This window comes from Pelodiscus sinensis, chromosome 6 (assembly GCF_049634645.1).
Source record: "Pelodiscus sinensis isolate JC-2024 chromosome 6, ASM4963464v1, whole genome shotgun sequence".
Classification (NCBI taxonomy): Eukaryota; Metazoa; Chordata; order Testudines; family Trionychidae; genus Pelodiscus; species Pelodiscus sinensis.
The window spans coordinates 3598621-3616364 of record NC_134716.1 but is presented as its reverse complement, the minus strand read 5'-3'; the positions used below and the strand labels follow the sequence as shown (position 1 = coordinate 3616364).

The 17744-nt window shown below is 42.0% G+C and overlaps 1 protein-coding gene across 5 annotated transcripts in view; it reads right to left on the bottom strand.

The window, feature by feature from the left end:
- DNAH6 (dynein axonemal heavy chain 6) overlaps positions 1-17744 on the bottom strand; it is a 145513-nt gene that overhangs the window by 68140 nt on the left and 59629 nt on the right. For all 5 annotated transcript variants that reach the window (XR_012904573.1, XM_075931311.1, XM_075931313.1 and 2 more), the window contains 8 exons: positions 16928-17149; positions 14227-14374; positions 12597-12754; positions 8907-9038; positions 6995-7166; positions 4460-4606; positions 4298-4371; positions 2498-2652 (listed from right to left, as the gene is read on the bottom strand). Coding sequence is in view for 4 of the 5 variants with exons in the window: in XM_075931311.1 (XP_075787426.1) it covers positions 2498-2652; positions 4298-4371; positions 4460-4606; positions 6995-7166; positions 8907-9038; positions 12597-12754; positions 14227-14374; positions 16928-17149 (1208 nt within the window). In the remaining variant the exon portion in view is untranslated. The remainder of the gene's footprint in view (positions 1-2497; positions 2653-4297; positions 4372-4459; positions 4607-6994; positions 7167-8906; positions 9039-12596; positions 12755-14226; positions 14375-16927; positions 17150-17744) is intronic.

Sequence of the window (17744 nt, the reverse complement as noted above, 5' to 3'; positions counted from 1 at the left end):
TTCTGCAAGTCAAACAATGAAATTCTCCTCTGTACAAAGCCAAGATCCCAATCAACGTTCCCTGAAAGTTGTGCACTTGTGCAGCCGCTCAGGGGAGATTCAAATGCCACCCAGCTGATTAGCAGAGTGCCCACAGCCACATTTTGTTTCTGCTGGTGGGGCACATCTGCACATGCCTCAATGCACATAAACATTTATTCCACACATGGATGGAAAATCCACACATGCATGAAAAGATTAGAAGGAACATTCCCTGCCATGCCCAGCACCTTTGGCAAGGAACACATGCAAATTCGCACAAGCCAAGCTCAGGGAAACATTACAGACACTGACCTAGCTGCATCATTTCAGGGTAAGTTCACTCAAAGCAAAACTCAGCTTCCTTTTGAGATCCCTGTACTACAGTCAAAATCCACCCATATATACCTTAGATTCCCCAACCCAGCTGGGCTATAGAATAGAGGTAACCCTTAACTGAAAATAGCTTTTGACATATTCTGACTTCAACAAGTTACTTATTATGGATAATTTCCAAGAAAACACTTTTGGAAGATCCTGTCTGCCTCTCTGATTGCAGGAGGAGTTTGCAGGGCAGGCATCTGAGAAAATACTCTTTTTAATTGCTTACTTTATCAGTCACTTTCAGGGTGTTATTCTCATTTACTCTGCTTTGGACATAAAGTGGTATAAATAATAATTACTCTCACTTCAAATTGCTCTATACTCACTACGTGAGTCTTGGAATATGCCATGTATTAAATATTTATGAATTATACTAATACATAGATATATAACTTTATAGCTAGGTAGAGAATATAAACAGCATAGCTCAAGTTTGGATTGAACAAGGACTCCAAGATACCTTCTGTAGTTTTTAAGAGCATGCCACTAGGTTTAATATTGATGGGCCCCACTGTTGATTTCCATTTTGGACTGATTCTGGAAGAATTTCAGTTTCCTAGAAGCTGTATCTCATGAACATCAAACCTCACTTCTGGAATAAATCCTTTACCAGTTTGTGACACAGTATTACAAATAAGGGTACATCTGTACTGTACACTTACTTCAAAATAAGCTATTCTGGAATAGTTATTCTGCAATATCTTATTTCAAAATAGCACGTCTATACTGCAGGGAAACCTTAAAATTAGTCCGAGGCAGGCTTCCCTAATTTAGATGTGCTATCTTGATTTAGAGCCCCAGGAGGCACTGGAGAGGAATAACTTAGAATGGCCTTGGTGAGGGACTATTTCGAAATAGCAGAAGTGGAGTGTCTACACGCCTCATTTCGAAATAGCTATTTTGGAATAGGTGTTATTCCTCATAGAATGGGGTTTATAGATTTTGGAATAAGCCATCCATTATTTTGAAATTATTTCAAAATAACGGATTGGTTGTGTAGACACTCACATTGTTATTTCAAAATAATGCTAGTTATCTTGAAATAATGGTGCAGTGTAGATGCACCCTTAATGACTGGCCAAATTTTCAAAGAAGCCTCCTCAATCTGCCCTCTATTTGTGCATGTTCAGAATATTAGCATACAGGCTGCCCCCGACTTGCGACGTGATCCGCTCCGGGGATAGCGTCACAGGTTGGGGGTATCGTAACTTGAGCTCGCATTTCATAATGCGGGGCCGAGGATGTAAGTTGGGGGATTTCGGTCCCTTATGCACTTATGGAAAAGGTTGTAAGTGCAAGGGGTCGTAAATCGGGCTGTTGTAAAACGGGGGCCTCATGTATGTCATTTTTGTGAACTTTTAAAAGGACAGAATTTATACACCCCAAAAAGATTTGCACTTAATCTGGTTTGGTTTGAGTGCAGAAGCGGTTTCTGTAAGTTCTATATTTTGTGTGCACAAGGGACAACTACAGAGATTTGTTCCAGAAACTCACATCAGTGTAGTATCTGCCTAGCTGAGGATTGCGTCTACCAAATTTATTCACACAAATGGAAATCCTGTTTTGAATATTTGGTTCTCTGTCCACTAGGATCAAAACTTCTAATACTAGATGCCTTAAATTAGACTCCAAAACCTGTACTTAAAAAGCTAGGCACCAGTGGAGGTGCAGAGGCTAACAACGCCCAGCGCCTTCCATGTCCACGTTGATGACAAGTCTTCTGAAGCAGCATGGGATTTCATGGGTACCCTGATGATCACTCACAGGGCTATGTCAGATAGTTATTAACTCCACTCATGGCACAGGGCACACTCTTGATACAGGGTTCAGCATAGGTTTATGCCTCCTTCCATCTCAGCTTGACCACCAGCTTACATTTGAGGGCAGGATTCATGTAAGATATTTGCTTGGTAGGGGCTCCATGGTTAATTCTCTACATGTTTTAATTCATCCTTGCAGCATATAAACTTGTGACACACACATTTCAATGCTTCTCAAAATGACTTAAATTCACTTGACTGATCTGATCATTACCTTAAAACACAGATACATCTTAGGCACTAGGTACTTTACCAGAAACAACACAGTCCTGTACCTTGAAACATGCTCGATAGCATCCTGGAAGAACACCAGCTTTGTTTCCTTAGAATTTGAGATATTGTAGTCATCCAGATAATCTTGTAAAACTGATATAATCTTGTCCATATCAGTCAGATCCTCATATATTCGATCTGCTTTATCTGCACCAACCTGAAAGGAAATTATTTGAGGAAAATACGATAAATGAGATCAAAATGAATGGACAGAAATTATAGGGCTGAATATCTCTGCAACCTGTTAGTCAAGATTTTCAACACTTGGGTCCTAGAGGTAGGCTCCTAAATCCCATAGTTAGGCATCTGAAAGGCACACTAAGTGCTAAATATCCAGCAGTTCCCTCTGACTTCAATGTGTTCATTGGGGAAATTAAGAAAAAAATCAGGGATTAGATCCATTTTCATTTTAGATTTGCGATTTGTTAAGAGCAATCTCATCCTTCTCTTGCTTCTTTTATACCCACGGCCAAAGTTTGCAACTGGTCTCCAATCATGCTTTTCGTTATACACCTACTGCGTTTTCTACCAAATCAGCCCTTGCATTTAGTTCAAAGAATCCAGCTGTTGTGTTTTTATCTCATTTACTAGCTAGCCTCTTGTACTGAATTGCAACCTGCATTTTACATGAATCCTTCCCTACTCAGTAAACTTCATAACGAGATCTCCGCTGGGCCTAACTGCAACAGATTTCCTCACAAGTTACTGCTTGCAGAAGTGAGTTGAAGCAATTTAAAAACTGTCCTAGTGTAGGGAGAAAAAAGAATAAAAATTGAACGTGTATGCTCTGTGACAGAAACAATGCCTCTCCACAGGTCCCTGAGGCCCCAGCGGCCTGTGTCCTGGATATGTTTGATTATATGCACACTTGTTCCTTAGATCAGCTAGCAAGTTGGGGGCAGTTTATCTAATTGAGTGCATATGGTGCAATTTAAATCCTTTCCTAGTATAATCTCTTTGTTAAATGACACTAGCTTTTTACAAATATCCATTAAAGATCCTTGGCATGAGTCATAAGTTGTACCACTGATAGCTTCCTTTCCCATCTCTGTTCCTGTCAGGATCCAAAGATCAAATATCTACCTGGAATCTACTTCTGCCCCTGGAATGCCATACTGTTTAGAAAGAACAAGCTATCCCTTATCACCATTTCTTAGTACAGCCTCTAATGGAAAGCGCCTGATGAAATCACTTCCTCTTGAACCCCCTTTTCTCCCCAGGTATCTTGGGGGAAGTAACTTTATGAAAACAATCTGGACATATTTCAGCCAATTATTTCATAATTAGGGTCACTGAATTTTGCCATTCTCTGATGATCAGTTACAGAGGCAGTGAAAATGTTAACAACTTCCTCTGGTGAAAGTACCTTAGCTACTATATCTGATTTTTAGATAGAAGGCTATTCACCTGTTCCTAATATAAGGGGACCAGTTCTTGGATTCTATCTCTATGCAGTCACTCTCTTTACAATAGTACGTTATTCCCCAGTAGTCAGTCTGCAGGCACAAACACTGTGTGAAACCCCATTTTTACTAATACAGACACTTTATCGAGATGCCAAAGGACTACTTCTCTTCTAAATATAACTTAAAGGGTCATATTCAATTTTGATATACCAGGCACAATTCCATTCACTTCCATGGACATGTTCCTGATTATTGCATGCATCAGTGAATCAAGCTCATGGAATTTAGGATGTTTATGCTGAAATCATACATGTTACAAACTCTGCAATTACATTAAACTAAGCTAACAGAAAGTAAATAGTGTGCTATTAAAACATGGGCTTATAATAAACTCACTTTAATGAAGTCCCCAAAGATGATTGGTTTTCTTACAAAGTAATCTGGGTCAACTGGGACTCCAAAATGTTTGCCTACAAATTAAAATCCTTGATTAGATAGGTTTGGGTAACATATTTATATGTCTAATGTAATATAAATGGAGAAAGTTGATTTCCTTACTGGCCATTTCGGATAACATAGAATGAAAATATTGTTTATCTTCACTGTTGATGAGGCGGTCATGGAAAACTCTCTGACACTCATGGCAAAAAAGTCTGAAGATCTGTGTTTGATCTCTGACTGCTCCAGAATCACATTGGAGAATGCCTGCGTGAATAGTACAGGAATAACACTTTCACTCACATAAAAATTCTGATCATTGCTTTCTAAACAATGTTGAAATAACCCTTTTAAAAACACAGGAAAGAGAATGTATTATTGTGAAGAGAAATTCCTGGATGAGTTTCAAACGCCCAGATACTGAGTGCCTCAGCACGATCATACATTCAGGCTATGTCTATACTACAAGATTTGCAGGAAGAGGCAATGCAAATGAAGCGTGGATTAGCATTTTCTTGTGCTTCATTTGCATATTCTCTTCCAATCCATTTTTGCGCAAGGGATTTTTGCGCAAAAACAAGCAGTGTGGATGTTTCCTTTTTGTGCAAAAACCCCGCGAGCCTTATGTCCCAAAAAAGGAGGTATAACTATCTTGCATAAAAGGGTTTTTTTGTGCAAAAAGGAAACGTCCACACTGCTTGTTTTTTCGCAAAAAACCCTTGCACAAAAATGGATCGGAAGAGAATATGCAAATGAAGTGCAAGAAAATACTAATCTGCACTTAGTTTGCATTGCCTCTTCCGGCAAATCCTGTAGTGTAGACATAGCCTCATTGGAAAGAAACCAATCGAGGGATAGGGGCGTGTTACCTTGAAAATGGAAGTACATGTGAACAGTCAGAGAGAATGTTTACACAAGAGGAGGTGGTTGTAGCAGAAAGAAAGAGAGAAAGAAAGAGAGAAAGAAATTAAAGTGCAAGACATCTCTAAATAAATAAAGGAAAAGTACTAGAATAGGAATGAAGCAATCAAGCTCCTACTATTATATAGAGAGAAACAGAGCTAGGAACTGACTGGCTTTACAGAGATGGTGGCAAAAATCATGACTGGGAAGTTAATACAGAAGGATAGGGCGTATATAGGAGAGATGTGCAGAGAAAAAGGGGTGGGAATACTGAGTTTATTATTAATGCTAACAATATTACATGTATACACTATGCACCAAAGTCTTGTCTCACATAAAACAACATATGGCTATTTATAATGTCCTTATAACATGCATACAAATACGTACTGCACACAAGCACTGAGGTGAGACAGAAACAGAGATTAAAATACTAGAAAAATGACATTGGTTTTATGGATCAGACATCTAATTGAGTATATTGCCTCCAGTATTGACAAGTGTCAGATGCTTCAGAGGAAGCCTAAGACCCTCCTCCCTACAAATAAAAAAAAACTACACAAAGCCCATTGCATAGTATCATACATGGAGGGAAAAGATTCCTTCTAGGCTCCAGCCATCAATCATATTATGCCCTGAAGCATAAGAGTGAATTCTCTTATAAGGTTAGCTTGGATAGCTACAGATGATATTTGTGGTAATAAAACTGTCGAGCCACAACTGTCTGCCCTAAGTGAAGAGTTCCTACAACTTTGAACTCCCCAGGCTGGCCATATGCCACATCAGGTATTACTAGTTTTATTACCCTGCAACTTCTTCAGGGAGTTAAGAAGTCTACTCATTCTTTAACTATGGGACAGGTAATCAAGGAAGAACAGCTCATCTTTTACAATGTCTTTCACAATTCTGAACACTATTCAACTCCCTCTAACTTTTCTCATTTCGAAGGTGAACAATCCTGGCCTTCACAATCTCTTGTGCAGTATGTGAATCCAATCATACTTCTTGATGCCTTTTTGTGAGATGCTTCACTTCCTACTCTTTAACTTTAGAAACTGCCCAGTGCACAACGCAGAGAACAAAGCACAGAGGCACAACAGTAGAGGAGCATGTTTTGCATAGAACTCTTGGATGCAGACTATGCAGTCTGAACTCACACAGCTGGTACACTTATTCAGCCACCTGTCTTAGAAACAATCAGTTAGGCTTTGTGGGTGCTTACACTGTTCCTAACTAATTTCTCCTACCTTTTGAACTAGGGCAGGGTTTGCCTCTTTCTGTATAATGTGGCAATTGGAGGAAATCATGCTCTGCTCTTAGACTGCAAGCAGAAAAATGGCTAAAAAAAGATATTATTCCTTGCAAATTACATACTTTGATCTAGAAAGATAACACATTTCAGAAGCTATAATACAGTCACTCCCCGACTTATGAACACACCGACTTATGACCATCCGTAATTACGACCAACCTCCCATTAACCACCATTATAATATTTTCAAGTTGAGAACCATGTACGTCAAGTTTTTCGAACAGCGCAGGCAGCGCGTTTAAGGGTATTTCCAACTTACGATCAAATCAAGTTATGACCAGGTGTTCAGAACATAACCCATTCGTAAGTCGGGGACTGCCTGTACTGAAATAGAGAATGAGACGTGCTTAGAGAGTCCTCACTGGAGAGAAAGACTGGACATCTGAAAATACACTATAGTAACCAGAAAAAATACTACGTCAAAACCAAACATGTTTTACCTTGCACACACTTTGACAAATCACGTAAATTAAATACATAATGGGATTTTGCAGGAGTTGGGAGAAGATCGATGCTCATTCTTTCATATATTTCAACAGCAGCATCCACTATACATGTTGCTGTCTGCTTTACTGCTGGAGAGAATTCAGCCAAAAAGCCCTTTAAGATTGCCTATATTCAGAACAACAACAACACAAAAAATAAGACACACTTTCGAACAGAGCATAAGGGATGTTTTCATTTGGTCTGCTGTCATAACATGCTGAAAAGATCAGGGTTTGTTTTTAATTCAAATGAGCTATGATTCCAATCTGTAATCATTTAAAGAAATTTAATTTGAAAAGTTTATGATACAGAAAAATGAGCCAAAGCTACACGCACACAAAAGGTAAGAGATAATATATTAATTTAACGAAGACATTAAACAGGTTGCCTAAATCTAATGGCTGGATTTTCAAAAGCACCCAGCAGCCCTCAATGGAGTTTTGTGGACTTAGCTAGGCTGGGAAGGGAAGAAGCTAGAATGCTTTGCAGCATGGCTCTTCCAAGCTGCAGGACAGCTAACTGGGAGCCACACAAAGGAGCAGTAAATTGGAGCAGCCCCAGGGACAATGCCAATTTATGCTGGTGTCTGGCCAAACCTAAGAACAGACCAGAATTAATGAGAAACAAGGGCAGCTGAAAGCTACTGTTATTGCACGTCTGGGGTAGGTCTATACTATGAAGAAGATCGACTTTCCAGAGAAATTGATCTTCTACCATTCAATTTAGCAGGTCAAGTGTAGACCCCCTAAATTGAATGCTGAGGGCAGCCCCCATCAGCATCCTATATACCTCATTCTGTGCAGAAGTAGGGAAGCCAACGAGAGCGGGTGCTCCCGTTGGCCTCTCACAGTGTAGACGCAGCGGCGGCTCAGCTCAAGGTAAGCCGAATCCACCTTCGTATTTAAGCCAACCTACCTAGTCTAGTGTAGACTAGGCCTCAGAGTCCTCTTATGAAGCATAGCACAGAATCTGGCCCTAAGATCTCCTTGGTCACAAGATAGGGATGCAAAACAGGGCATTGAGTGATGAATTAAAATAAGCATGAAGGCTAAAAAAGAAGTCCACTGAGGAAAAATAAAATTAAACTTTCCAAACAAATGTGACTTAAGAAAATATTTTGGTGAATCCAAAATAATTTCAAGCATATGAAAAAACATAAGGACCAACATTTGATCTGCCAAAATAAACAGAATAGTGATGCTTCTTTGTCAAAAAGATGTTGACTGAGCTACTGGACACCAAAGAATACATAGAGGCCACTGCTCTGGAGCACAAAAGTGGGAGGATCAGGCCCATTAAAAGGAAAAGTCCTAGAAAAAAATATGAAGTTATGAGAGTGTTCCCAATAACCTAGAAGCAGGGCCATATAATAAATATCAATATTTATCCATTGTTATGTTTATTTAATTATCAACAGCAGCTACTGAATAGCGCACAAACATTTTTAGCCAATTAAAGTAATGTGTTTACAGAAACTGACGAGAAGAACAAGGAAATATTTAAGGTTATATTTAAATAAAGAAAAAGACAATGGACACAACTGAAATAAAAAGGCCTTAGAAGGTTAACAACTAATCATTTTAAATATACCGGTATGTTTTTTCTTGGCTCTATCGGCTTGATCCAAAGTCCATTGAAATCAGTGGAAAGACTCCTCTTGACTACAAAGAGCTTTGGATCAGGCTCTTTGAGCATCTAGCCTCCATCTCCAAAACCAAATTTCAATTCACCCAAAGAATTTGCAGAAGTTCCAATGTGACACAGATTCCCACACTTGTCTAAATATAGGACCACACGGCGAGATGGCAGGGTACACAGACGAATATGTTTTCTATGCCTTGTGGCAAAGCAGAAGTTGCTACTGACCTGAAAAATTTGTTTCAGGCTGTGCTCCGAGGGTGTTGGAAGGCACAGCATGGCAAAGTGCCTTATAAAACGTGGAGTTACTGGATTGCGACCACCGCCTGGGGGTGCACAAGCTGAAGCAATCGTTACACCCTGCAGGGAGGGAAATTCGTGCACAATTTATGTCAAATAGAATACTCAGTACTTTGTTTAATCATGCAAACACTGGTACTTATACACTGAATACCCATATCTTTAGCAAGCTACTGGTAAAGCAAATGTAATTTTTCCCCCATCCTTTTTTTTTAACTGATATTCTAATTCATTGATGAAAGTCCTGCAAGCACAATAGCATGTCCCAGAATAGATATGGTCGGTGTTGGTCGACTCATTACTCCTTCTCTTTCCCTACTCTTCCCACTCCCTATAGTTTGTCTTACACAATCACGCATATGAATGAAATTAACAAAACAGTGGAGTCCCCAATCCTACAGCGTTCTCACCATGGACTAAATTTTGATTGCCCCTGACTGACCACACAGATGCAGGGCAGGAGTAAATAAGGAACATCCCTTTCTCTATCATGGACCATGTGAGGAGAGCGCTGGCTTGCTACTGTGTGAATGACAACAAGAGCTTGCCCACTTTCAGAATCAACCAAACCTTATGCCGCTATTGTAGGAACACTGCATATGTTGGGTGATGGGACTCTCGCATCAAAGGGAATTCAAACAATCATCAAACTGCAAACTTGACTTCAGTCTATATACTGGTCAAAAGTGGCATAAAAGTCTTGCCTGATTTTTCTGAACGTTCCCCTCATTGCTCTGAAATGTTTGATAATCTGCATCAATATTGGGTTTCAAATGAGTTTTGGGTTTCAGAACTCTAGCAGTGAGTAGCTGCACAGGCAGAGATAAATTTGGGTATGTCTACACTTGCACCCTATTTCGAAATAGGGGTGCAAATGAAGACATTCAAAATTGCAAAGGAAGCTGAGATTTAAATATCCCGTGCTTCATTTGCATATTCGTTTTATGGCACTATTTCAAAATAGCGCTATTTCGAAATAACAGGCGCTGTTAAGACGCAGTTATTTCAAGAGAAAGCCTCTCTTGAAATAACTGGTAAACCTCATTATATGAGGAATAAGGGTTAATTTGAGAGAAGAGTTTTCTCTCGAAATAACCGCATCTTAACAGTGTCTTTTATTTTGAAATAGCACTATTTCAAAATAGCACCATAACACAAATATGCAAATGAAGTGTGGATATTTAAATCCCGGCTTCATTTGCAATTTCGAATGTCTTCATTTGCATCCCTATTTCGAAATAGGGTGAAAGTGTAGACATACCCAAAGTGAACAGCATATTTTAGGAAAAACAAGAAATGGGGAGGGGAGAAGAATAGAGATGCCTGGACACCCACTTGAAGAATTATAAAGTTCTCCTCTAACTCAAAATCATGTCAAACTTCACTTCTTCATTAGTCATGGAGCATAATCTTGTGGTTAAGGAAGAAAGCTGGAAATCTTACCTTCTACATCCAGCCTTGCCCTTAACTCACTGGGGAGCTGGAGGGAAATCAAAGGAACCAAAACGATAATTGTTTTCCCTTATCTACAGTGGCAATAACACTGTTTATCAACCTCAAAGAGGTGCTGTGAGCTTAATCAGAGCTGGCTCTACCATGAGGCGAACTGAGGCAGCCGCCTCAGGTGCCAGACTGTGGGAGGGTGCCACTAGGACCCAGAGTGTAGAAAACTGTGTCTGCTGCTGGTGCAGATGTATCCTCTCTGCTCTAGATGCGCAGAGATGGAGGAGTGCGGTGCTGGGGGAAGGAGGGCACAAGAGATATAACAGGCAGGCAGGAGAAAAGGGGGCATAGGGGCATCATTTCAAGTCCTCGCCTCAGGTGCCAAAATGTTGTGGGCCGGCCCTGAGCTTAATTAATTCATTTCACTTGTAAAATGCAGAGATCTTTGAGTAAAACCCTCTCCAGTATGCTACATTCCAAAGAGAAAAATAAAACATCATTCAACGTGCAAAATGAAAGGCCCCAGAAGCCAGGAAAAACCATAGTTACGGTTGTCCATGCAACTGGAAGTCTGCTCCCTTAACACAGAAAGAGATACTACACTAGAAGAAAATCCTTGCAAACTAACTTTGCTGATACGATTTGCTAAACACTGGAAAATCAAAACTGTTAGGCTGTGTCTACACTGGCCACTTATTCCGGAAAATCAGCTGCTTTTCCGGAATAACTTGCCAGCTGTCTACACTGGCCCCTTGAATTTCCGGAAAAGCACTGATGATCTCATGTAAGATTGTCAATGCTTTTCCGGAAAAACTATGCTGCTCCCGTTCGGGCAAAAGTCCTTTTCCGGAAAACTGTTCCGGAAAAGGGCCAGTGTAGACAGCACAGTAGTATTTTCCGCAAAAAAGCCCCGATCGCGAAAATTATGATCGGGGCTTTTTTGCGGAAAAGCACGTCTAGATTGGCCACGGACGCTTTTCCGGAAAAAGTGCTTTTCCGGAAAAGCGTCCTGCCAATCTAGACATGCTTTTCCGGAAATACTTTTAACGGAAAACCTTTTCCATTAAAGGCATTTCCGGAAAATCATGCCAGTGTAGACATAGCCTTACTCTTTGCACAGCTCTACTTATAACATCTTCCTATGGCCTATGAAGTGGATAGACCCTTTGAACTAGTGAAGGCTGCCCTGACAGCCGAGGGTCCTCTATGTCTTGGGTGCAGAGCCAGTCCAGACAGTTCTATGCTGCACACTATGTGAGGACACACCCAGTGAAAGCGGACAGCCCCTTGAGAGAAAAGCCAGAGCACAGCAGCCCTGAGATACTCCAGGCCCTACCAGAAATGGGCACGGTTCACCAGGCCCCAGAATCAGGAGGCAGCACACTCCTTTGCAGCTTCCCAGTTCAACAATGTGCCCCTTACCAGCTTGACACCAAAAGTAACAACTGGTTTAACCCTTCTTTTTGGCAATCCCTTCTTCGGTCTATTTGGAATTCAGGTACATCAAAAAACTTAGCCCACTACTGCTGAATCACCCCAGACCCATCGCTGTCAACTTCTGGCAGCTGAGGAATGGAATTTTCTAGTATCCAATTCTTTCCTTGTCGCTGAAGGCAGAGGAATGTATACTGCATTGCAAGGAAGGAAAGAAGCAATACTTTTTGGCTAATATCGGCATCATTATTTGAGGAGATGGGAGAAATCCAGATGGAGACATCTATGCGTATCCCTGCCAGGATTGTTAGAAGAAAATCTCAGACCCTCATTCCCTGGAGTGATAGAAGCTTGAAAAGCTACAGGAGCAGCACGTACTTCACACTGTGCTCATGTTATTGCCTCAAAGAGTAGCGATAACCGGCTTCAGAGAGAAATGTGTCCTCCTTGGACAGACGTGGTGTCAATGCTAAATGGGCAAAAGAGTAGGCAGTGCAGAAGGATGAAAACTGAGGTGTTCTGGAGGATCACACATCTACACACACACACACACACACACACACACACACACACACACACACACAGCTCAACACTGTGGACTGTGAATACAAAGGTCCTTGGAAAAAATCCAAGTGACGTGTCGAAGCAATGCAGAGTGAGAGCATATTCACAGTACACAGAGAATACCATAAACGCTATCAAATTGCCCACACAGTGAGCTGATCTAAAAGCCGGGGTGACCTGTATTTCTTTCCAAAACAGTTTATCTCTGTCATAGAAGCCTCCAAAATCTTGGTACTGCCGAAGTAGCTCAATAGGGGGCTGAGAGCCGTAGCGATCCAATTTAGGCATGTTTAGATCATCCACAAAAATAACAACTCTTTTCTTTCCTGGTGCACCTAAGAAATAAAAATGTAAAAAGGCAGACAAATCAGTGCTGGTAATTTCCACTCGTGAAATAAAAAGTACAGATACCAAAGTAAAGCCTTCGGCTCCTCACACTCAACTCTGGTCTACATTACAAAGTTATGTCCACATAACGACATTGTTCACATGCCTGACACAGTTATGCCATCTTAACCCCAGCAGTAGGTAGTGCTAGACCACTGGGAGAGTGTCTCCCGTTGTCACAGCTACTGCCTCAGAGGGAGGTGGAGAACCGACGCCAGCTACAGGGTTGCCAGGAGTCCAGTTTTTGACTGGAACTTCCCGACCAAAAGGAAGCCTGATGGTTCCAGTCAGCACCACTGACTGGGCTGTTAAGAGTCTGGTTGACAGCACAGAGGGGCGCAGGCATGCTCCCTGCCTGCCTTGACTCCATGCAGCTGCCAGAAGCAGTAACATGTTCCCCCTAAGGCTCCTATATGTAGGGACATCCAGGGGGCTCGGCCCATTACCCCAGTGCTAAGTGCCAGCTCTACAGCTCCCACTGGCCAGAAAAGCTATGGGGACGGCACCTGCAGATGGAGCAATGCACAGAGCTGTGTGGCCACATCTCCACATAGGAGCCAGGGGGGTTATGCTGCTTCAGGAAGCTGCTTGAGGTAAGTGCCACCCAGAACATGCTCCCTCAGCCCCCACCAGGGCACAATCCCCACACTCCGAACCCCTCAGCCCCAAGGTGGAGCACCCTCCTGCACCCCACACACCTCATTCCCAGCCCCACCCTAGAGTCCACACCTCCGGCCAGATCCCTCATCTGCCCCGTTTGTCAAGTCCCAGACCCCAGCCCTGATTCTCCTCCTGCCCTCCAAACGCCTCATCCTCAGCCCCACCCCATTGTCTGCACCCCCAGCCGGAGCTGAGGTGGTGCATTTCAGTATAATTACAAGGAAGGGGGTGTTTGCACTAAAAGGAAATTTGCTTTGGAGGGGACGAGTCTAGAAAGGTGTTTTGTTATTGTGAGGGGAGGGGGTGAAAAGCATGAACTGAGAGCTGGTGTGGCTGTTGTTGATTTATTTCACTGTTAGCAACTGTGTTCTAGGAAATATTCCTGAGCAAACTTAACTCTCAGATAAGGTTGTGTTCACTGTGGAAAATGCATTCAAGAGCTCCCTTGTAAATCTTGATAGGTGACAACTTTTCACAATACTCAGTATTATTATATGTGAACACGGGTTTTAGAACTTTTGTGCTTCAATGCTGCCCCCACGTGTATAACTTCAAGAACTACATAGTTTAATAGAATTGAAGCTTCAGTTGTATTCCAATAGTTAAATTCCAATTTATAGTATACATTTATAGTTAAATTCCAATTTAACAGTAAGGTTTCCTTGAAGTTAGCTCTCATCATACTTGGAACTAAAATACCATACAAAAAGTCTTGCCTGACTGCAGTTCAGATAAGCAAATCGATCATTAAAATCATTACCTAAAATATTTTTTCTTTTCTTTTCTAATTTGGACTCAATAATCTCTTGTGTTCTCATAGAGGACGTCTGAGCAGAGAAGTTTAGGTAAACAGGAACGTAACCAGCTTCTTCTTGTATTCGGTTTAGCAATCCCCTTGCAACTACAGACTTTAATTGCAAAAAGAGAGTAATAATAATGGCAATATACACAAAGTTACACACACACATACACGCATCACGGCTCTAGTATGCATCACTTCAGTAAATTGCACTGTCCAACAGCAAATAATGAAATTAATCAAACGAGTAGAACAGTAGGCCAGAGTCTACCACCGTTCTCAGCCTCTCCCCACTCATCTTCTCCAGCGTTATAGGAACAGAGTGACCACTCCTGAAATCTGTTCTTGACATATCAGAATACAGGAGTCACTGCTGTTTCATGCCTGGCTGTTGCTTAGGAACAAAGGAATCACCAAACTAGATCAGACCAGGCTCCAACATCCATTTAGTTTACTATCCCAACTCTGATAGTGACCGGCATTAGCTGCTTCAGAGAAAGGATGTGCTGCAGTCTGCAGTTAGAAGGTAACTTGCTTGCAGGTGAAGTTTCCTCTTAGTTCGCCATGACTAGAGTTCAGCTTTTATTTATATTAGTTTCCATTTTCCCTTCTGGTGGCTCCCAACATTGTGTTTGCATTTCTGACTGCTACTGCACACTGAACAGAGCTCTTCATTGAATTTCATCTGCTATCATGTCACCCATTCACTGAGCTGGACAAGGCCCCATGAAGTTCCTTAATCTTCTCTAGTTCTGACTAACCTAAAACATTCTGCATCATCTGCAAAACTGGACACCTAGCTTTTCACCCGGTATTAAACAACACTAATTCTAACATGGCATCTTGAAGCACCTGGATGTTAACTCTGTCATGACAAAAACTGCCAATTGATTTCCAAACTGGTTTCCGTCTCTTAGCAAGTTTCTCATCCACAACTAGACTGAAACCTAGACTGCTTTATTTTCTTTCACAACTTTGTCAAAGACCAAATTAATTATGTCAACTAGTTCCCCTTTAGCCACAGTTTGTTGATTGGTTGATTGATTTCTGGCACATTCAGAGAATTCTTTGAGATCAGTGAGGCTCAGTTCTCCTTTGCCAAAGCTTTACTGATTAGACATTCTCACATTAGGATTTTCTTAGTATGGTATAATTCTGTTTTTAATTACTGGTTTTAAACAATGTAGCCAATATAAAAATAAGGGTTGCTAGTCTGTAGTTTCCTGCAACATCCCGAGCACCTTTTAAAAATATAGATACATTTGCTGCCCTCTAACTATCAAGCACAGTAGAAGATTTTAATGGGACGGTTCATATTTTAGCTAGTTCCTCGGCCAGTTTTTTTTATTAAATTCCTTGGGTTAAAATCATGTGGACCAGGTGACTTTTTGCTTTTTAATTTATCTGTTTGTTCCAGCCCCTTTTCTTTAGGTGTCTGCGTCTTTAATCCAGCATTATCACTGGAACCTGAAAAGAGTAGTTCTGGGATAGGTATATCTCCCCAATGTGGTGAAGATTGATAATAAAGCAATCATTTGTGAAGGCTAGGACACTATAACAGAGTTTAAAGAGAAGCTAGATAATTTCATGGAGGTTAGGTCCATAAAAGGCTATTAGCCAGGGGATAAAATGGTGTCCTTGGCCTCTGTTTGTCAGAGGCTGGAGAGAGATGACAGGAGACAAATCGCTTGATCATTGTCTTCGGTCCATCCTCTCTGGGGCACCTGGCACTGGCCACTGTGGGCAGACAGGATACTGGGCTAGAAGGACCTTTGGTCTGACCCAGTATGGCCGTTCTTATGTTCTTATGTTCATTTAGCTACTGCATCCTAGGGTTCCACCCACCAACCAGCTGTCCAACCCCCCTCTACTTCTCACCCCACCTCAGGAATCCTCAAACGTGAATCCCAGTTGCCCTTTTCCCTCACAAGTGCCCCTGCCCACAACCCGCATGCACTCCCCTTGCTTAATGAATAGCAAACGTAGTTCCTTTGATTGGATGAGTGAAGGTAGAGCCTTCACTCAACTTGGTGCCCTCTCCCAGTCTGTCTGTAATGCCACAATTTTTGAAAACCACATCAGACCAATTCCAAAACTTTGGGGAATATTCTAGGCACCGCCAGGCAGGACCTTACTGATTTGGGTGAAAAGCCTGATTTGCACTAAAGTCGCCATTTGGCCCATCAGGATACAGAACTCAGGCAGAGACCTCACAGAGGCCTGTGAGAAGGGGGAAGTGTCTGCTTAGATACAGAGATGAGACAGAAACTTCACGATTAGGGTGAGAATGTGGGCAGATTCCTCTCCCCAAACTGGTCACCCCACCCTCATCACCCAAGCAGACCTCTAGCTCCTGCTCTGGTCAGACTCTTTTCAGCAAGACCTCTTGCACTCCACCACCACTCTGGTCAGAACCCTATTGATTTGAGGGATAATCTGACAAACTAGAAAAGTTTGATTGTAGTGGACATCAGAATTTTCCCCTAAACCAGTGGAGTCTGATCAGAACTGGAAGTGGAGAAAGGGAGAGGGAGTTGAAGGAGCCAGCAATAGTGGGGGGTGAGGGTCTTGTAGGGTGTGCAGCTCAGCCTACATAAGCCATAATGGGTGCAATTCTCCAGTGTTAATCAAGTGACCCTACTGCTATCCAAAGGGTTCTCACCTTGCCGACACCAGTAATTCCTGTGAGCAATACCGAGTGTTTAACAGCTAACAACTTTTCCATCAGGTAGCCATAACGCACAGTGTCTGTGGTTGGAACAAGCATCTCAAAAAATGGCACTTCTCTGCTGTACTTGAAAGTAGGTATAACCCTCTCCCAGGATTCCAGTCGCCGGATATCAAAATCCATGTAAACGTTCCACAGGTCTCCAGAGGTCGGAAGCTAGAAGGACAAAATAACCCTAAACTGTACTGAAAAATAATAATAATATTAACATGAGATCTTAAAATGCAGGTGCCTTTACATCTCTGTGTTCTCCAAGGACATGTACTAAAGCGGTCACTGAATTTCCATCTTTTCCATGCAGCTCTGTATTCGGCTATTGACCAAACCAAATGCAGAATCTTACATTGAAATATGTTTGTGGTTCTTTATAATGACTAGCATGCAGGCACCGGGCCCTCACACAAATGCCATCAAATGGAAGAGTATGTGATTGACCAAATGGCTCTGTGTGGTAAAGGTCAGCTTGCTTGCTGGGTCGCTGGCATTGAGGACTGCCCCACCTTTGTGAAGGTAGCTGTGGAGGAGTGTCAGCCGATGGGGGAGGTGGAAAAAGGCTAACAATTCCCCCATCCCCTGAACCCCTCCCTTCAGCAGAGCAACGGTCCATAAGCTGGCATTAGTCCAGCAGAGCTCCTCTCCTGGAGCTACTGAGAAGGTTTCCTTAAAGCCAAAGTGTCATCTGCTTGGCCTGCTTCCCCAGCGCCACCGTTTGGATGTAGCATTGAAAGACAGGCAAGGAGCCAGTCCAATG